At 42.2% G+C, this 21,914-nt stretch overlaps 1 protein-coding gene across 6 annotated transcripts in view; it reads left to right on the top strand.

The window, feature by feature from the left end:
* LOC145352539 (ena/VASP-like protein) overlaps nt 1-21,529 on the top strand; it is a 219,558-nt gene extending 198,029 nt beyond the window's left edge. For 4 of the 6 annotated variants that reach the window (XM_080202522.1, XM_080202520.1, XM_080202521.1 and 1 more), the window contains 10 exons: nt 4,966-5,844; nt 6,623-6,861; nt 8,033-8,169; nt 9,693-9,753; nt 10,227-10,287; nt 13,755-13,815; nt 16,888-16,953; nt 19,751-19,820; nt 20,007-20,064; nt 20,868-21,529. In XM_080202522.1, the coding sequence (XP_080058648.1) occupies nt 4,966-5,844; nt 6,623-6,861; nt 8,033-8,169; nt 9,693-9,753; nt 10,227-10,287; nt 13,755-13,815; nt 16,888-16,953; nt 19,751-19,820; nt 20,007-20,064; nt 20,868-20,905 (1,670 nt within the window). In that variant the 3' untranslated portion in view covers nt 20,906-21,529. The remainder of the gene's footprint in view (nt 1-4,965; nt 5,845-6,622; nt 6,862-8,032; nt 8,170-9,692; nt 9,754-10,226; nt 10,288-13,754; nt 13,816-16,887; nt 16,954-19,750; nt 19,821-20,006; nt 20,065-20,867) is intronic. The other 2 variants (XM_080202523.1, XM_080202525.1) reach the window with 2 other exon arrangements.
* The last annotated feature ends 385 nt before the right edge of the window (nt 21,530-21,914 follow it).

Here is a 21,914-nt window from a genome sequence, read left to right as displayed (position 1 = left end):
GGGAACACAAAAGGTAACGGTGCAGCAACAAGTGCAAATATTATTGCATGCACCAGTTGAGCAGTGTAGCTTTAAAATACCTGCATAATATACATAACACTAGTCTACTAATGCAACTGCAAGTGTTGCATTATTATCAAACAAATAGGTTTTATTACTCTGTGTTAGCACATGGCAACAGATGGTAGTGTTACCATCTATGTTAATATGCCACAGAAGAGTTAGTGTTACTATATGACAGCAGGGAGGAGCGCTAATTTCAGTGTCAGAATACTCGCATTGGTTTATCAGTGTCTGAAAACATGAGTAATATAATACCACCATCAGTGTTAAGAGTCCACCACTAATTACTGCTGTCACTATTAGTACCCTGTAACAGCTGAATCAACACTTTCAGAAGTTGGATCTTTTTTAATTTCTGGGAATTACATTTGTTAATGCAAACATTATACAAACTATATCCTGCAAACTCATTACTGAAAATTATGGCAATTTGATAATGAAGAGGCAGCTTAAGAGCAAATTTCATGACATATTTCTATATTATTATAGTGGCCTTGTGAATGTCTTTAACAACTATTCAAATCCAACAAAAGCACAGCTGTCTTGCAAGTATTTAGTGCCTATCTTAGAAAGGAAAAGCCAATGGCAAAGGTAATAATCTAAAACAAGTGATAGTGTAATAATGTTGTATTTTTGCACTTCTCCTCACCAAAGGAAACATGCCAATACTGTTTGAATCATTTAGTGAGGTTGACAGAGGAATTAATTATTGAAGGATTAAAGGAAGTGTCGTTTTTAAGACAGTGGTTAAAGAGGCCTTGAAGCCGATCGCTTTGCAGAACATCTTGATGAGGAAAGAGCCTGCTGCTCACATACTCACTAAATAAATAACAAAAATCTGTTTGATATTGTGCTTGGTACTCTTGGCCCTGCCACTGTCCTGAGGGGGTTTCAATCAATCAAAGATGGTTGAATAGCCAGCACATCACCGGAAAGTACAATCTAATGCATTAAGGAGCAATGTATAGACTAAACTGTTCAGACTAGAGGAATGTACAGTGATCAATATTTCACCCTTCATCTAAACATAGTCTTTATTAATCCATTTTTTACCAGGCAAAATGGTCATGCAGTTACCAAGATTCAACCTGTATTGCATGAATGTTTCTACACTTGCATAGAACCATAGAAATTTGGAGCGATTCAGTTGAGCATTGGTATACAGCCTTTTTGTTAACATTAAAATGACAGTGTAAGGTGACAATGCTAAACTAATCTCATCACCCTGCTCTTTGTCTGTAGCCCCTTAATTTTCCTCTGATTTAAATGTTTATCCGTATTTCCCTTAAAGGATATAATGGTACATGCAGTCAATTCAAAAGTTACCTGTGTGAATACTTCCTCTGAGACTTCACTCGCTATTATCCTATCTGTCCATGTATTTTGGAAAACAAGCCCAGAGACCCTTTCCTCACTTAGGGTGTACCTTTTGGACATACGTCTTGTTGTTTGACTTTTTTTAAAAAATTAAAGAGACTTTTTTGACATACAGTCAATTAATTTATTCACAAATATTCCAAGTCTTATCACCTGTATTATTCATGGTGTATGGGACGAGGCTATTCGTCTTCAGACCTCAACTGTTTACAATCTATAAAAATGATCTGCAAACACGGACAGAGTGCAACATAGCAAAAGTCACGGATAATGCTAAAATAGGTGGGAAAACAGGTAGTGAATGGGATATAAAGATTCCACGGACAGATATAGGTAGGCTAGGAGAAGGGCCAAAATTTGGCAGATGGAGTTTAATGTGGGGTTGTCCATTTTGGCAGAAAAAATAGAAAGGCAAATTATAAATGGAAAGCAGATTCATAATACATGCGGCCAGAGGGATCTGGGTGTCTTTGTTCATGAATTGCAGTAAGTCGGTATGCAGGTGCAGCATGTAATAAAAAAGGCTAATGGAATATTGACATTTATTGCAAAGGGACTGGAGTATAAAAGTAGAGTGTTGTTGCAATTGTATAGGGCATTGGTGTGACCACATTTGGAGTATTATGTCCAGTTTTGGTCCCCTTATTTGAGGAAAGATGTGGTGGCATTGGAGGCAGTTCAGAGGAGGTTCACCAGATTGATTCTGGGGATGAAAGGGTTGACATATGAGGAGAGATTTGGGCTTGTACTCACTGGAGTTTAGAAGGGTGAGAGGGGATATGATGGAGGTATATAAAATTTTAAAAGGGATTGATAAAGTAAATGTAGACCAAATGTTTCCTCTATGGGACAATCTGGAACAAGAGGTCACAGGTGTAGGTTGCAGGGTGGTAGATTTAAAGCTGAGATGAAGAGGAACTACTTCTCAGAGAAATTGTGAATTTGTGGAACTTGCTGCCCCATAGTGCAGTGGAGTCTGAATTGTTGAATGGTCTCAAGATAGACCATCTATTTGCCATTCATAGACCATCTGTTTACCATTTATATAGACGATCTGGAGGAGGGGGCTGAGTGTAGCGTGATGAAATTTGCTGATGACACGAAGATGAGTGGAAAAACAAATTGCGTGGAGGGTGTAGAAAGACTGCAGAGGGATCTAGATAGGCTGAGCGAGTGGGCGAGGACCTGGCAGATGGAGTATAATGTTAACAAGTGTGAGGTTATCCACTTTGGCAGAAATAATAGTAGGAGGGATTATTATTTAAAGGGCAAAAAGCTGCAGCGTGCTACGGTGCAAAAACCCAGTCTGCAGGTGCAGCAGGTGATCAAGAAGGCAAATGGAATGTTGGCCTTTATAGCGAGGGGGATAGAATATAAAAGTAGGGAGGCCTTGCTGCAACTATACAGGGCACTGGTGAGGCTGCAGCTGGAGTACTGTGCGCAGTTTTGGTCGCCACACTTGTGGAAGGATATTTTGGTCTTGGAAGGAGTGCAGAGGAGGTTCACTAGGCTGATACCGGAGATGAGGGGGGGTGGCCTATGAGGAGAGACTAAATAGACTGGGTCTGTACTCGTTGGAGTTTAGAAGGATGAGGGGGGATCTTATAGAGACATATAAGATAATGAAGGGGATAGATAGGGTAGAGGTAGAGACATTCTTCCCGCTTAGAAAGGATAGCAGGACTAGAGGACACAGCCTCAAGATAAAGGGGGGGGGGGATGCAGTTTAGATCAGAATTGAGGAGGAACTTCTTCACTCAAAGGGTGGTGAATCTCTGGAATTCTCTGCCCATTGAAGTGGTGGAGGCTACCTTGCTGAATATATTTAAGATATGGGTAGATAGGTTTCTGATAGACGGGAATTAAGGGTTATGGGGAGAAAGCGGGAAAGTGGAACTGAGCCACGACAGATCAGCCATGATCTTATTGAATTGCGGGGCAGGCTCGAAGGGCTAGATGGCCTACTCCTGCTCCTATTTCTTATGTTCTTATGTAGACATATTTCTAATAAAAAAGGGAAAGAAGGATATGTGGAACAGGTTGGGAGGTGGATTTCAGACCAGGGAGAGATTAGCTATGATCTGATTGAATGGCAGAGCAGGCTCGAAGGGCTGAACTTGCCTACTTCTGCTCCTAATTCCTATCTTCTAAGTTTCTACAATTCCAGCCACTTCAAGGAATTGCCGTCAGCAGCATTTAAAGCCTGAAAGCTATCAAAATAGTTTAGTTATTTAACATGATTTAGCAGCATTGAGGTATTTGTCTTCTGGGACATTTGTCATCATGACAGAGTTCTGTCCAGTTTAAAAGTGGTTGATATGTTCCCGATTGCCATGTAGTCAGATGAATCCTAGTTGACAGTCTGTAAAGTTGGAAATGATGTTGTCATTTGGAAGAAAATCTATGGTCCACTCCTGCCCAGGAAGGAAAAGTAAAGATAATCAGTGAATGTTGACTGTATTGGGTGATACCAGTGGTGTATAGTACCAATTAGTGTGAAATAGCAACATGATTTGGTCACAAAATTCATTCATCAATTTGTTATTAAAGCTGAATGACGAAGATGTGAGCCAAGAAATGGTGCTGTAGAAGACTGGTAACTGTGGGAGCGAAGTGAGATGCAGTGTTAAATATTAAACATGAGGAAACACTAGTATAAATGCATCTCCTCCCATCCCTCTGGACCATTAGCAAAGAAATGTGTCATGGTAAATGGGTTTGTAGGAGGTGATAAGATTTTTATGGAGTTATATTATGTCAAAGTATGTTTGCATCATATTAGTTGGAGGATACAGGCAATATATCAGTGTTTCTGGCTGTCATCATTACATATGAAGCAGTATGGCTCATACAGTCCTCGGTGAGAGTCATGGTTAGGACTTCATCTGCTGCTTTCCCTCGCTCAATTCTATCTCATTCCCCCTCAGTCTTTTTCCTGTCACTTTTAGCAGTCTTGCACATCCTTCTCACTGGGGAAATGGGTAAAATGATCATTTCTCCCAAGATTTCTAATGTCAGCATTTACCATTTAAAAAATGGCAACAATGAGCCTCATGGGTCAGATGTTGATATAATTACCTTAAAAACAGCAGATGGAACTTTTCTTATGACTTTTTGGATAATTTTAAGGATTCTTCTCTACCAGAGCCCAAGCTAATAGTCCCATGTTAGTGTGAAAAGTACATCTTCACTGCTGCAAAACAGGCCACAAATGAAATATACTTTGTATTAAATGGAAGCTGTCTTTTAAAATTCACTCCTCCTCATCCCTAAACAGTTTTTCAACACTTTGATCGCTTAATTTCTCACAAAAAATAAATATTGTGTATTATAATAAATATTATTTCAGGGTGAAAATACTGTGGAAAAAGGATTATTCACATCTCTTTCTCTGCCTGCCAGCATGATTTTGAACTACATATAATTATGGTAGAAGTGCTTTAAATTTGAGTTGCTCTTTTCCTTTTTGATTTCTAATGTATTCCACTTACTGTTTCTTCTCTTCTTTCTTTTTCTGTTGCTTAGTTTCTACCCTTCAGATCAAAGTTGTTCCCTCCCCTTGCCACAGTCAGTCTCCACCACCTGAATACAGTAATTACAGTGTGACTGTATCTGCTGCCCCGCCTCCATCCTATGCCAGAGCCATTTCTTTTGATTCGATCGCTTCTCCTAAAATACTTGTTGCCGATGACCCCTGCCAGTTACGATCCAGCAGCGCAGATACTGACTCTGCACCTCTGAGGGCACCCACATCGCAACTATCTGCTTCCCTAAGCTCTGCATTTTCTCCTGTGCAACCAAACCGTGGGACCACGAGCCAGCACGTTAAGCTGACCCCATTATCCCCCCCTTCTGCTCCCTCCCACCCTCCGCCTTTGCTTCCTAAACCAGTCTGTCATTCGTCTGCTCCCTTTTCCCCTCTCCCTCCATCTCCTCCTGTGATGATCACCTCTCCTCCCCACAGGGCTGTTGGCCCACAGCCCATAATTCCAGTCGCTCTCCCTGTTATCCACGTGCGCGATGGCAAGATTAAAAGACCGATGGATCCTGCGGTCCAGGTGGCCCCATCTGAGGAAAGCCAGGACGGTGGCCAAGAAGATCATTTTCACACAACGCCTCACCTGGCTTCCTCCAGATCACCAGTAAAAAATACAGAGGGATCGTTCACGTTCTGTTTAGAGTCTACCCCCGTATCTCAGGTGTCAGTCTTAAGTAGTCCCCCCAGTTCCCAAATCGACCCCCCGCTGCCACCTTCATCGCCACCCCCTGCACAGCAGCTTTACAAGACAACCTCCCACTTTGTTACATCTCCTCCATTTTACACTGCTTTCTCTGAGGCAGCAGTGTCCAAGAAGACCCCATCTCCCATCACATCAGTTACTTCAACTGCCATTACCCAGTCGGGTAAGTGGTGTCGTGCTGGAAATCCTGCAACGTCTGTGTGTATTTTTGCCTCTCTTGGTCTATTTTTGATCCCCTCTCTGCTTGGTTTGAATGTAGAAGTAGTTCATTTTGAAATGCCTGCTGGTGTGCGCAGTTTTTTAAAGGACTAGTTTAATGGAAGGAAGGTATCATGTAAGTTAAAAGTTTTATTTTTTAAAAAGTATTTTGGGATGTCACTCAGTAAATATATTGCCTGCTTTCTTCCTTTAATTTTCCAAATAAAACGTCTGAAATCTGGATTCCAGTTACAGGATATTCGAAGGTGCAATGCAAATAGAACCAAGTTTTATAATTATCAAAAATTGACAGATTCTTGCAGTAGGACTTACCTGAGGATGCTGGAAGGGGTAAAAGAAATCAAAGTATTGTATGGAACAAACAGAAAGCAAACAAATGATTTATAAAAAATCTGTTATGCTGGTCCTTTAAAATGGCCTATCTTATAGGAGAAGGGCCCCTTTCTCAATGGAAAATGGACACCAATTTTTTTCAATATTGAACTTCAGCACTATTCTACTTTATTTTAACCAATGATATTTAATTTGTGCTGAAAGACTAACCAGATAACATAAGTAAATTCTAAATCTACCTTCTCTTCGATTTCAGAGTGCAATGAAACATTAACACTTTTTACCCAATTAAACATTACAGTAACTGGTTTTAACAGCATATAGTAACATTCTGACCTTCTAATGGCAGTGGAACACTGTACTTACGTTTCTTTTTACTTTCATTTCAGTTCCCTCCATTCCTTCTGGAGGACCCGCGGCGCAGCCGACGTGCCCCCCGCCGCCACCTGCTGGTGGTCCTCCGCCACCTCCACCGCCACCAGGGCCTCCGCCAGCACCTGGAGGCGGACCGCCCCCTCCTCCTCCATTGCCAGCTTGTGGAAGCCCTGGAGCTAGAAGTGATGATGGACCTTCACCTTCAGGTCTAGCGGCAGCCCTGGCCGGAGCCAAGCTGAGGAAAACTAGCCGGGTAGGAGCCTTACTTTTCTCTCTTTGGTGTTGTGTAAAATTACCAGGACATCTCTTTTATAAGTGAGTGAAGTGGTCACATCCTGATCTTTGAAAATGAGTTTGCGGTGCATTTTGTAAACTGGACTTAGCCTCTGATGGAGAGAGGGTACAGGAAAAGAGTTCCTTGATTAAGGGCCAAATTGATGGGCCAATCAGGGAGCCTTGTGGTTTGTGTTTAACCAGGAGTGTCAGTTCCTCTGGGACTCCGAGTGTGGACTTCTAACTGAAAGCACTCTGTATGTTGTTGTCAGACTTGTAAATAAAGGGATTTTGGTGAAGAGATTTCTGCCTGGATTATTACACCTAAATTGCTTATTAAATCGCAAAGAGAAATAAACCCAAAACAGATCTTTCAGGAAGGCCATTGCAAACCACCTCCTAGGCTGACAAGCATCCATCCACCATTACCCTCTGATTCCTGCCTCTGAGACAGGGTATCCACACCACCATTTTCCCCTTAAATTCGCAGGCCTCCGTCTTCTCAACAACCTTCTTCTATCGCCTTTTGCTGCCTTCCAAAATATAGTATCTACTGCCCTAACTTGATCAGCATTCTCCGTTACTTTATCAATGAATTGATTCAAGTTAATCAGACACAATTTGCCTTAAACGTTTCCATGCTAGAACTCCTTGATTAACTTGTGTCTTTCCAAAGGAAAATGTATTTTGATGATGCTTTCCCTACTGCTGGTGTTAGACTGACTTCCCTGTAGTTTCCCTGTTTATTCCTCTCCTGTGTTGAACAGTGGTACATAACATTAACAAACCTGTGGTCCTCCTTCTGTATCTGTATCTTATGTTGAAAGTACCTGTGCAATTAAAAGATTGATTTATTTTTAGGAAACTCACTGTTCTTAACCAGTAAAAAAAAAATTGTCGATATTGGAATTGTAACGTGTTGGGTACCAGACAGAGTTTACACTTGCAACCCTGTAAATGTGATTGTCAGCTAAAAGCAAGGTGAAAAAATTATGCTAGCACAATAACAATTAAAAGTAAAACTTTAGCTTCATTAATTTGTATCTTGAGAGGACAAGAAATTGCAAATTGAACAGTTCATATTAAATAGGCACAGTAAATGCAGATCCTAAACCTTAATCTTTGATTTTTATTTCTAAACTTCTGTGCAGCCTGAAGATGGTTCAGGAAGTTCAAGTCCTGGGGGTGCGTCAAAGAGTGAGGCCAATCGGAACAGCTGTGGGGCAGCAGCATCTGGAGGAGGAGGAGGCGGACTAATGGATGAAATGAATAAACTGCTAGCAAAACGGTATGTGCTAAGCTAGTGCTGGTATGACCTAAATGAACCAGACAATCAAGAATTTACATGTATTGCAGTAAAATGTCACATGATCCATCATGTTATGAGAGTTGGAATTTACTTGCTCTAAAAATGTCGGCCAGTGATGGGTAATATTTACACATGTGATGTATGAGGTACAGGTAAAATACAGTATGGTCAGGATGTTACCACCCTGGCAGCATTTTTCCATCCTGCTGCAGTGAATAGAGATTCAGCTTGGCGCCAGATTCTCCAACCTTGCTGCAGTGAACGGCCAGTAAGATCGCGCCCCATGACTGAGAGTGAAGACTGTGCATGAAACACTGGATTTCCAAGGATAAATAGAAAGGTTAAAGTACAATTGGTTTTAAACAAACTATGGCCAGGGTCTTCCTATTCCAAAGTTATCGGATGTTTGACTGCCTCTCCATATTTCCTGATCTGCCCACAACAGTTCCTGGAAAATCCCAGGAAATATAAAAAGTGTAGAAATATAGCCAAAAGGGAGATTAGTACAGATGAGAAGTATGAAATTAAGCTGACAATTAACGTAAAGAGAAACAGTGAGGGTGTTTACACATGAAAGCAAAGGAGCCAAAGAAAAGTAGGGCCATTTACAGATAGAGAGAGTCATCTTGTAGTGAGACCAGTGGGATGATGGAGATGTTGGACATTGTAAGACTTTAGAAGGGTGTGAATTAATTACTAATGAAGATCACTATTCAAAAGCAAACTGTATGAAAACATTAACAGAGGCCCTGTGCCCAGAAATTATGCAGCCCAAAGTGTTGAAGGGGAATGGGAGAAAGGGAAGGGAAGCATATAGCAATATTTTCCACAAAGTTTCTGGAAAGTGAATTGCGTGAAAGGACAGGAGAGTGACAAACGTTACATCCCTATTAAAAGAAGGCCTAGAAATGGCTGCCCAGTTAGTCTCAGTTAGTTCTGTAAGGGCATTAATGCAGGATGGAATAAACAAACTCTTGGGGCAGGATTTTTCAGTTGTCCATGTGGTTGGAATTGGACCTGGGTCAGCCCACAATCAGACACTGCCAGGCCATCATGTTCAGTATCACAATCACCAGCTGGAATCACTTTAAGAAAGGTCGGGTTGGGTGTGGACTGGCTACCTGCCCACAAGCAGTGGCTAGACCACGAAAGGCAGTCAAGGGCCTATTAAGGCTCTTTGCCTGCTCTTTACTGACATGAGGGCTTTGCACATTGAGCAAAAGCAAGACTAGTGCATCAGTCATGGGGAACATAATTATGGCAACGCTGGAAGATTCGGTGCGGCATAATTGAAATAGAAAAATGCTGAATATTCTCACTTCTGAATGATCTCCAGCATATTGCTTTGAGTTGGTAGGACTGCACTACTTACAAACATTTCGGTTCACCAGCACTGTCACCTCAGAGTGGAGAAAAACTCATGTCAGTCATATTTCAATCGGACCAATTGTTCTTATGACAGAGGACTCAAATGTGTTTTTTTCCTCATCTTTGCCTTTCAGGAGGAAAGCTGCCCAACAAACGGATAAAACAAGTGACAAGAAAGAGGAGGAGAGCCAGAATGTGTGTAATCAGCTTTTAGATTGATTGCATTCATAATGTTGTATTAGTTTCCAAATCAGATTTACTTAATTGTATTTCAGTGAACTTAATAAGCAAGCAATTGTATTACCGACATGCTCTAGAAAGCTGCGTTGTATCTAACTGACAAAAGAACACAAATGTGATACTCTGATGTGGAGATGCTAGCGTTGGACTGGCGTAGGGACAGTAAGAAGTCTCACAGCGCCAGGTTAAAGTCCAACAGGTTTATTTGGTAGCACGAGCTTTCGGAGTGTTGCTGCTTCATCAGGTGATGAAGGAGCAGCGCTCTGAAAGCTCGTGCTCCCAAATAAACCTGTTGGACTTTAACCTGATGCTGTGAGACTTCTTACTGTGCATAGAATATTCTAAAACAGCATTTGCACCAGTTAACAAGAACAGTAGAAACACTTTCATTTGATGAGAGTCATTCTTCTTATTATTACTTTAACCAGGAGGAAGCAAACTCTTCACCTTCACCCAGTACACGGGCCCCCAGTCTGCAGAATTCAACAGGTGAGTGAACTATTCTTTGCGGAGTTATGAATGTGCGGATAATTTAAAGGACAGGATGTCACAGATATTTTGAAAATGTTGTATATGGGTGGGATTCTCCGGTCTTGTCTGTGGTGGGACCTGTTGCGAGCGAGAACGGAAAATTTTCCGTTCCAGCCAAAACTCCATTTGCTCTCAGCGGCACCAGGCAATCCCAGCCACAAGCAAGGATGGGAGATTTCAGCCTTTGTATATTTCACACAGACTTTAGTCACAAAGTTCAGCGGGCTTGGAAAGGATGTGGGGTCACTATGTGGAATTAAGCCTTGCCTGTTGCTTCCAGTGCAGTAAGCACACAAACCTTGCGCTGCTGTACACCTGAGCAGGGGGCACAAAATCATAGAATCCACACAGTGCAGAAGGAGACCATTTGGTGCATCGACTCTCTGCCCCGGCAACAATCCCACCCAGGCTCTGTCCCCATAACCCCATGTATTTACCCTGCTAATCCCCCTGACACTAAGGGGCAATTTACCTTGGCCAAACCATCTAACCTGCACATCTCTTCCGGGTGCTCCAGTTTCCTCCCACATTCCAAAGTGTGAACATGCAGCAGCCCATATCTCTGAAAATATGAGTGTGATGCAACTGAATTCTGTGGCCTTGGTGTGTGCTGAATCCTGCGTTGGACTTGGCTGTGTTCCTATCATTACCACTAGTTCCCGAATGCCACCTCAGCCTCTCACTCTGCGATCTGATTTTGAATATTCCCTAGTATTCATGTAACAATTCATTTTACACATTTGCCTCCTTTCACCTTGCCTCATTGTGTGCCAGTTGCAAGTCTCTGGTTCTTGTAAGTCACTCTGGATATCATTATTCACATCGAGCTGTTTAGCTACTCTCTATTTTGCTATATGTTTCATCTGAAGTTTCCTTCTTTTCCCTGCCCAACTCTCCCAACTCCATCAACTAGTTTCAGTGTTTCTTGATTGCTGCCACCACATTGTTTGCAAATCTCGTTGTTCCTGCCTGAGTTAGCCCTGATGTGGACTGGGGTAAACACAGTAAGAAGTCTCACAACACCAGGTTATAGTCCAACCAATTTGTTTGATAGTCCTGGCCAGACTCTCCTGTACCTGCTCTTTTTGTTCTAGAAGTATTTACAAGAATAATATTGCACACCATGTTTGACGTTAGGTCCTCAATTTTCTCATGAACTCTACCCCCTTCCTCACCTTGACTGCCTTTCCTAGATGCTGGAAGTACATTAGGAAACTTTATTTAGAGTTATCCCTTAATTTGACTTTGGAGGTAATTCTTACTGCACTTCACTGTCTTCAGACCAACCCTGAGCTTGTCATCAAACCCGCTGACCAGGGCAGTGCTGTTGTTGTCTGGCATATGGGCCTCTACCTCGCAGAGGCTGAGCGCCAACTCTGGTACGCATCCTCCTACCTCCCCCTGGATCACATTCTGACCAACAAACATCAAGTCACTGTTTCCAGGACTGTCAATGACCTCATTCCCTCCAGAGATCTTCTCTCCACAGCCTCCAACCTCATAGTCTCCCAATCCCAGACAGCCCACTTCTACCCCTTCCCAAAATCCACAAACAAGACTGCCCCAGTAGGCCTATCATACCAGCCTGTTCCTATCCCACCAAACTAATTTCCTCCTATCTTGAATCCATTCTCTCTCTTCTCTTGTCCAGTCCCTTCCCACCTACATCTGCAATTCCTTCGATGTCCTACATCATATCAACAACTTGCAGTTCCCTGACCTAATTGCCTCCTCTTCCCAATGGACATCCAATCCCTCTAACCTCCATTCCTCATCAGGATGGCCTCAAAACTCTTCGCTTCTTTCTCGAACAGGTCTGAACAAGCCCCATCCTCCACCATCTGGCGGAACTGCTTCTCTTAATCAACAATTTCTCCTTTAATTCATCTCAGCTCTGATGAAGGGCCATCTAGTCTCAAAATGTTGGCTCTATTCTCTCCCCACAGATGCTGTCAGACCTGCTGAGATTTTCCAGCATTTTCTGTTTTTATTTCAGATTCCAGCATCCTTGGAGGTAATTCTTATATATGTGACACTTTGGACCTATTATTATTTTCCTTCATGAGGACTCTTACCACTGTGCCACTTGCTGGCTCCGTCATATCTTTTCAATCATTTCCCCAAGTTGTACCTACCCTAATTTAACCTCAGCAAGTGATAGCCCAAAGGCCAGGTTTTTCAGCCCTTCCCATCAAAGTACACCCCCTCCACCCTCTCCAGTGGTGGGACAGGTGAGATATTCAATTTGCCTATCGCTACATCGGGATTGGAAGATCCGGCCAGTAGTCAGTGACAGCTCGTCTCTGTCTCAGGAAAGCCCACCGCGGGGCTGCTGGATAATTCCAGCCTAAAGCTCTGCTCGTTTTATCAATGGGAACATCTCAAGTGTTTTTAATAGTCACACTTTCCCATGGTCACCTATTTATCTTTTAAACAATATTCACAGCTCCCAGTGAGCTCTGTAATCCTTTTCAATAAAGTTAAAGTTTATTTATTAGTCACAAGTAAGGCTTACTTTAACACTACAATGAAGTTACTGTGAAATTCCCCTGGTCGCCACACTCCAGTGCCTGTTCGGGTCAATGCACCTAACCAGCATGAATATGGGAGGAAACCAGAGCACCTGAAGGAAACCCACGCAGACACGGGGAGAACATGTAGACTCCCCACAGACAGTGACCCAAGCCGGGAATCGAACCCGGGTCCCTGACACTGAGGCAGCAGTGCTAACCACTATCATAAATAAATCATAAATGAATTCCTTAGATGTTGAATACTTTGTTACTTTATGATGAAACTGAATGAATTTGGGGAACAAATGCCAAAATTGGTAACAAATGCTAAAATTACATGTAAGAGTGCAGCTTGGCATGTTTGTACAGAGGACAATAAAGCCCTGTTCAGATTTCTTTTGGATTGAAGCCTGGTTTGAGGTCACACTGCCATAAATAGAGTGGAGTGATTCTAAGTAACTAGGGGTTGAACATCTATTCAGTCAGTGGTTTTACCTTCCTGGTAATGATACTGAGAATGTTTGAAATTAGTATTGGAGCTCTAACATCTATTTCTGCAAATAGAGATCACCAAATTTGTCACAATATAAATCCCACATTTGGTCTGGATCAGCACTGAGGTGCAGGACAGCCTGAAAGGCAGCTGTCCATACTGTTACCATATGGCACAGTCCCCACGACAGGAAAGCTATGAACCTTTTAGCTCCTGGGAAAAAGAAGCATTTGGTGTAGTGGCTCTGCTTAAGGTGGGCTCTAAGCCCTTCAGAGCAAGGTGCAGTAACACCCAGTAATGCCTTTTTGTGTTTAGAAATTTACAGTCAATGATCAGATTCTTTGAATGTGATTAGCATCTCTGACTTGAAAAGATCAATCCAGATGGGCCTACAAATGTGTTTTACTATTTTTCAACAGATACTGGTAAAAAGCCATGGGAAAGAGCCAATTCTGCAGAAAGGCCAGGAACTCTCTCAAGGTGAGCAGTTAAGAGATGGATGTAACTTTGAGGTTGTGAAACCAGTTCTTTATTTAATGGTTTAATAATCAGAACTGTTGCATTATTCTTGAGTATGCTACACAGTTACAACTGATCTATAATCTGTGCATATCCAGTCTGGAAAAACCCAATGGGCAGAACTCTACCTGTCACCCGTCACAGGATCGGACCAGGCGTGTGTCCGACAGTGGAAATCTCCACTGGCCTCGGGCGCAAATTTCCAGTCTCGCTCGAGAGAGATTATGGGCAGGATTTATGGCAACCCTCGCCCCAAGACCGGAAAATCCCGTCGGAGGTCAACAGACCTTTGCATGGTCCACCCCCCTGCCCACTGTGGGAAGGACAGGGAAATTCCGCCCAGAGGGTCTGAATCTAACATTCACGGGCTGAATTGCACCTGGCAAGCTGTCTGAATTCAGTCACAGGTTACTTTGGCATGTTTTGGCACAGTGGGTGAAAACTCTGAACTTTGACCTTTTGCGAAATAAAGGCGGACACCATGCCGATGTAAAATAGTGTTCTCTTCCAAGCCTGGGGGGGTTAAAAGTAATGCAGATGAAATTCTGTTTTACAGTTGACCCAGGGGTTGGCCCATGAGACTCACTCATATCTGGCATTGTATTTCTGCTTTGTAGTGTTAAGTGGGTATGTACTGTGCTCACAATCTGACATTTGAGAACCTGGTAAGCTTAGTGAGCCTAGTAATAAGACTTGGAGTCAGCCCTGACTAGTACACTCACCTCGGAGTCAGAGACTGTCAGTTCAAATCCCGCTCCAGAGACTTGAGTACATAATCCAGTCCGGCTCTTCAGTGCAGCACTGCATTGCTGAATATTCTGCCTTTGGCATGCGACATTAAACTGTTAATCCTCTACCCTCTTGGGTGGATGTCAAAGATTCCACAGATTATTCAAAGATGAGTAGAATGGTTCTCCTGGTATCATGGCCAATATTTATCACTCAATCAAGATTACTAAAATAGATTATCTGGTCATTATAATATTATTTTCTAGGATCTTGCTGTGTATAAATTGCTGTGTTTCCCTATGTTACATATTGAGTACAGTTCAAATGTACCTCCTGGTTTGTGGAGTCCTTTGAGATATCGTAATATAGTAAAAGGTGATACGTAAATGTAAATCTTGCTTATTTATTTGTCCAGTATTTCAGAAGGCACGACTCAAAAAGTAACAACATAATTCTTGTACATTTCTTGTAGGAATGGGGTTCAACTCCTGGATACACTTGTCATATTGCACATCTGGAACAGTCTGCAGAGTACCTTTGCACCTATCCTTTACCTGCCCTAATACAATGGAGATATTCAGTGTTGCCAGCACTGCTATCACCATGAGTATGACCAGCATTCAAAAAAGTTCTGAGGGTTAATATCATTTTCTGTTCAGGGCAACTAAACTTTATTTAGTAGACTCTACATTAACACTGCAATGAAGTTACTATGAAAATCGCCACACTTGGCCGCCTGTTTGGATACACTGAGGGAGAAATTAGCATGGCCAATGCACCTGACGAGCACGTCTTTTGGGGTGTGGGAGAAAACTGGAGCACCCAGAGGAAACCCATGCAGACACAGGGAGAATGTGCAGACTCCACACAGACAGTGACCCAAGCCGGGAATAGAACCTGGGTCCCTAGTGCTGTGAGGCAGTAATGCTAACCACTGTGCAGCCCATAAAAACAATGCAGAAGAAGCAATTCTTCTTGTTCCATTTTCACACTACTAGTCAACATCTGGGTAACTATTCTCACATCTTGTGTCTTATTTATGTTTCAAAACTGCTTCTCAAAGCCTGGAGCTCCCTGTGCTGTGGAGTTTAACCTGCCCGATGGAGGGATGAATTCGCAGTTAAATTGTGCAATTCACAATTCTTTTTCTGACTGCTAGAAGCTCTCCATCAGCAGAGGCCAGTGAGTGACAAATTGTATTGCTGGTCTCCTGGAATCAAAAACCAAATTGCCAACAGTAAAAGTGGCCAATAGGGCAAGGCTGGGAGACACCAGGACAACAGCACTGCATCACTTCCAGCTGTGTCGCTGGCAGAGTGGGGCCGCTGATGGCTGTCTGCGGTGAAGTGATGTTGTGCGATAGCTGGAATGTAGTTTTGGCTTTGGTGCCCAGCTGTCTTGTGCACTGCCGACCACACTCAGGATCCTTAATCTACCTCAATCCGATTGAGATTCGGACCCAGGTTGCTGCCATTAATCGGAAGTACACACTAGCCGTCTAGCCAATTGAGCTAACTGCCCCCCACCTCTCCTCTTAACTATGCAACACACATTAGTGTCAGGTACATGCATCAACGTAATAAATAACAAAAATGCTGGAAATATTACCACATCCAAGTTTCAATGCTTAGTGACAAAGATTTTTAACTTTATTACAGTAACAATGAAGTATTTTAAGTTGCTGTTATCTGTCTTCTTTCCTGCCCCTAATATTATTTGCAGTGCAATGACTAGGCAATCCACGCATTCACTAACGGAGGTGATTCCCTGACTGATGTGCATCAGTGGTTGAGCAGTTATGGAGCCCCCACTGCCTGAAAGTCTAAGGAGGATAGACAATATACATTTTGTTTTTCTTTAATACAGTCACAGGAGTTTAAATTAATTCATGCTCAATGACCTTGTAAGTTCAAGAACATGGGCATCATGGTGGTACAGTGGTTAGCACTGCTGCCTCACAGCACCAGGGACCGGGGTTTGATTCCTGGCTTGGATCACCATCTGCGTGGAGTTTGCACATTCTCCCCATGTCTGCATGGGTTTCCTCCGTGTGCTCCGGTTTCCTCCCACAGTCCAAAGATGTGTGGGTTAGGTTGATTGGCCATGCTAAATTGACCCTAGTTTTGGGAGAATTAGCAGGGTAAATATGTGGGGTTACGCGGATAGGGTGGGGTTGTTGTCGGTGCAGGTTTGATGGGCCAAATGGCCTCCTTCTGCGCTGTAGGGATTCTATGATAATTCTTGCATTTCTATTTTAGAAGAATATTGCATTCACTTTTTTCTAACTCCGTTCTATTGTTTTAGAAATGCATTCATGACGAAGAGTCCTGAAGTTAAGAATGTTGTGCAGTCTCATCTTTCATCTCCTAGGTATAAATAAATGCAAGAGTTTCAATCCTTTTTCAGCTTATCCGTTCACGGATGCACATCTCCTTGTCAACTGCAGGCTGGATATCCAGAACTATATACTGGCACCTACTGCTTTATTTAACAGCTTGCTTCAACTGCTCTTCCTTGCCAAAGCCAATGTTTGTCAATGTGCTATCTCGTGTGTGCATCCAACGCGAAGATTAAAGTCCCGCTTCACATGGACTCAAAAACCTGTGCAGTTAATGAAGCTCTACTTAGAAGGATGTGCAATTAAATAATTAACGCTTATTTAAAACTCCAGATCATGTTAAAAATGGCAGGAATACATGTGCAGCCATAGGGAACCAAAATCTAAATAATTCAACCACCTGGGCCACTCCATTCTTTACTCAGCTTGTCTGTAAACCAAACATGACAGCTCTTTCTTCATAGAACAATTCTGTTAGTTCATATTTTCCACATCAGTGTAACCTCCATACGAGAACCTCTTTGCACGCTTAAAAGTACCTGTGCAAAGAAGGGGGAGGCAAGTGGTACTATCGTTAGACTATTAATCCAGAAACTCAGCTAATGTTCTAGGGACCTGGCTTTGAATCCCACCATGGCAGATGGTGGTATTTGAATTCAATAAAAAAATCTGGAATTAAGAATCTACTGATGACCATGAAGCCATTGCTGATTGTTGGAAAAACCCGGCTGGTTCACTGATGTCCGTTAAGGAAGGAAACCTGCTGCCCTCACATGGTCTGACCAGAGTCACAGAAATGTGGTTGACTCTCATCTGCCCTCCAAGAGCAACTAGGGATGGGCAATAAATACTGGCCAGCCAGCAACACCCACAAATGATTTTTTAAAAAATCCCATCGCAATTAAAACAATTCCATTTCACTCGAATCATTTTCTCAAACAGAAGAACTCGTTGATACGCTTGTTAAGCAGTAGCTTTGGGTGTTGTTGCTCCATCAACTTCCCCAATTGAATATTCCTGAAGCTTTAACACTTCCGAGGAACCTTAGGACAGAAGCTATTCCTGTCATTCCTCCTGTAAGCCCCCTGGTTCCAAATAATATTTGGATAATTTCCGGAAGGCATCGACCACAGAGATCATTCCATTAATATGAATTCATCAACTTCCCCAGGTACTCCATGGTTTCCTCACCCCTGTGTAATGATCCAACTGAAAATCATTTAACCTTCTGTTGGCACTGTCCATCTGCTGAACAATTTGACAATGTGCAGCTGTGCATTATTTGCGGATGGTGCAGCCAGCAGGATAGTCTGTGCCCACCACTATGTAGAGATTGTTGCTTACGTCTGACTCTGAAGTGACCTGATAGTATTATTACACTGATGCGCCTTTTGTCAACTGGAGAATGTGGCTTCTCATACACAGCTCCGATTTAAATCAATCACCTGAAAGGCTACCAAGCAGAGGTGAGGCATTTATCCAGAAAAAGATGTTACAAGGAGCATCAAGCCACACTGCGTCCTAGTGGTTACAAAGTGACCAAGCTGGGCAAAAGATTAACATTTTTATTCCATTAAAATGAGATGAACCTGTCTTCAGATGTGACGCAGTGTTCAGAAAAACTCCCAATATCATTCATTTTATTATTAATTAATTGCCTATGGCATTGCAGTCCACATTAGAGTGGGAATTAATTGGACCATGGTGCACAGACACAATTCAGCCCTTGTTTTAAGCTACGACGTTGTCTTTATTTTTATATTTCTGCTATAAATTCCATTTCCAAATTTATAATGGAAATTGCCAGTGTAAATTTGCCACACTGTAATTATAGCCTCCAGCCACTTCATGGCACTATAGCTCCTCCAGATTGTAAATGTGACAAGTGCAGGTAGGCAGGTTTCAGTAGCTGGTTATTTCTCGGGCCCACTCGATGCTGGGATCGTATGGTCCTGCAGGAAATCAGTGGACCTGTGTCTGGGCGGCTAAACTCCACCTCAGCACGTCTGAACACAACATAGGGGCCAGAAAATCCCACCCATTATAGCTACAAACATGAGAATTTCTAATGGAAATATAGAGGAATATCAACTACATCCTGAAGATGCCCCAGAGATCCTTATTGGACAAGTGTTGATTCCTATGAAATCCAGGATCCTCAGTTATCTGACTTTAATCAAGAGGCTGGTATTTACTGGAAAGTTTAATTAAAAATCTTGTTGGTAGTAACTATCTGCCAGCACTGTGTGGGAGATGAAAGGTAATGATGTTGTAGCACTGATACAAACCAATCGCATTCAATCTCCTTGATAACGATTTCATACTCAAACATTTTCTCTCCATCCAGCCTCCTTTCCTGTTTCTATCCGTCTCCTTTGCTGATGGGACATATGAAATAATATTTGGATAATTTCCAGAAGGCATCGACCACAGAGATCAAAGCATACATGTAGAACGGATGGAGCACTAAATTGTAGCATTCTACTCTTTTGGCTTTTGAGGGAGGGCTGGGGGTGTCAGGGGTCGAACAGATTTCCATTCACTCTCTTTGGCGGACAGATGGGAGGATTTTGTTCAGAGATGATCCCTCCAGTCCCAGGTTAGTCTGCAGCTACACTGCCACAGGTCACCAAGCCAACCAGCACTGGTACAGCCATGCTACTGAAATGTAAATTCTAGCTTCAAGGAGGACTAGTTAGTAAAATTGCCTTGCCTTCCCTGTGAGAACGCTAATCCAGTGCCTCTTGCTGCTGCACATCTTACAGAGATGCAAGTAAGCATTGGAACCCAGAGTAACGTCTGTGTTTTATTTGTTCCCTAACCCTGTAGACTGAAACCAGGGAGCGGCACCAGTAACGACGTGGTCACAGATGCCTTAGATTTTGATCGATTGAAGCAGGTATGCAACCCTGGTACTTAAAACTAAAGAGGTTAAATGTTGCTACAGGGAAAAAAAAGCCCCATTTGTTCATCTTTGGGATAATAACAAATCTTACTTTGAGCTGCCCTGCTCTGTCAAAATGTACAGAAAAGGAACCTTTCCTGCACCTTGTAAAAATAAGCTTGCATTTATCTAATTTTGCAGGAAATACTGGAGGAAGTCGTAAAGGAGTTGCACAAGGTGAAGGAAGAGATTATTGATGGTAGGTATTGTATTTATTCTTGACTGTGATAAACAATGAAGTTGCCATATTCCCAGATGACCACAAGCTGCTCTCCCCTCACAGGGGGAAAAGCTGACTGGTGATTTAAACTGAGGGTCACCACATCTCAGGCAGGGGGCAAGGTTAAGAAAGCAAGGCCTTCGTGGATAACTTTAGTTGGTACGGGAGTTGAAAAGTACCCAGCAAGCTTGTGGGCTCAGGTTCCATGCCATGCTCTTTCCTTTAAGATGATGGTCCCTTGCACCTTGCAAATTTGTCCCCTCACCTCTGTCAAACTTGATCAGAATTTCCATCATTTAGAAAGCAGAGGTGAACTTTTAGTACTCAGTAAATTCTTGGCTGTTCCTTAACAGGGATCTAAACACATGTTTTTGGGGGGGAAAAACTTAGTGCAGTGGTAATTATATTTTGCGAGCTGAGTAAAGTGACTCCAGTGGTTGACTGCTGCCCCTTAGTGGAGTGATGGAAAACTGGGCCTCCTGCCTTCCGAAGTCCAAAACAATTCACCTTCACCAGCACGATGGCGCTTATCTCTAATTCAAATGAGAGGTGTATTTGTTAGCGCAAACTGCATCAATTTAGAGGTTTTGCTGCATTTTTGTTTCAAAATTCATTCTTGGTATTGCAAACACATGTGCACTGGTGGCTTTTTTGTGACCTTAAGAGATTTGGCTGCTGAACTATGATGAATAATAATGTCAACCATTATTTCCCCACCAATAGCTAACAGAACAATAAGTTGCTGTACTCCTATTAACGTCAACTCTTGTTTTTTTTTACAGCCATTAGACAAGAACTGAGCAGAATCAGTACAACGTAATAAATTTTGCACTTGGGAATGTGGGAAGTACTCAAAGGGATCTGGGAAGATGAGAGACAGCTGTGTGGAGGATTGTGTGGAAGATGACTAAGAAAGAAGCTATGCACTGAATGTCATGGTCGCTTTTAAACCTTTCATTGATTAGTGGACTCAATACGCGCTGCTGCTTACTGCCTTGGATCTGCTTCACATGAAAAGTCTTAATAATTCTCCGAAACAACAAAAAAAAACTTTCAATAATTTTAATACTTGTGGATCTTATTTTCTAGGTTTTACAAAAAAAATTGCACATCTGTTTTATGTTAGCCTTTGTAATTTTTTATTAGCTTATTTAAAGGTTTACATTACTTCTAGATTATGTTTTTAGATAAGAGCTTATATACACACCCACAGGCACACACTCACGCACACATTTTGCTTTCAGTAGGATAAAAGTTTGGTTATTTCTACCTTCAGATGTTACCACAGTATTTTTGACTCAGTTTTGAACAATTCTTTGCCAACAAAGATCCTTGTAGCATCACTGAAAAAGCAGAAACTTGTAAAAGTTGTGATATGACAATGAAAAATGGTAACTGATTTCTCAACAGATCTTTCAAACCTTATTAAAACAAGGTACATCAACACCAAAGTGTCTGTGTCCATGTTACAATACCGGTGATACAGAACTATTCAAATTGCACTGAAATATTTTGACGTACAGTTAGTCAAAGTATTTCCAGCTAAACAGTGCCTCACAAGCTGTTCTATCAATTGAATTAGATTAATGGAGTCCTCAGTGAAGCTGGGACTGTTAAGCGTCTCTTTTACGGCCCCGAGTTAGCTGTCAACTTGATTCCATTCTATAAAAAGACAATACTTAAGTGAAACTGCGTGTTTATCTGCTGAAACTAAGTGCACATCTTTGTGTTGATGGCTAGCCTTTCTGTTTCACTGGGCACTGAGCCAGAATTAACCAAAGGCTCTTTAAAGGGAAAAGATTCTGCTAACTTTCCTATGGTGAGATTTA

The sequence above is a fragment of the Carcharhinus amblyrhynchos genome, chromosome 14, assembly GCF_965287045.1.
Source record: "Carcharhinus amblyrhynchos chromosome 14, sCarAmb.v2.hapA, whole genome shotgun sequence".
NCBI lineage: Eukaryota > Metazoa > Chordata > Chondrichthyes > Carcharhiniformes > Carcharhinidae > Carcharhinus > Carcharhinus amblyrhynchos.
Note: the sequence above shows the minus strand (reverse complement) of the source record. Positions and strands in the feature narration are given on the sequence as shown.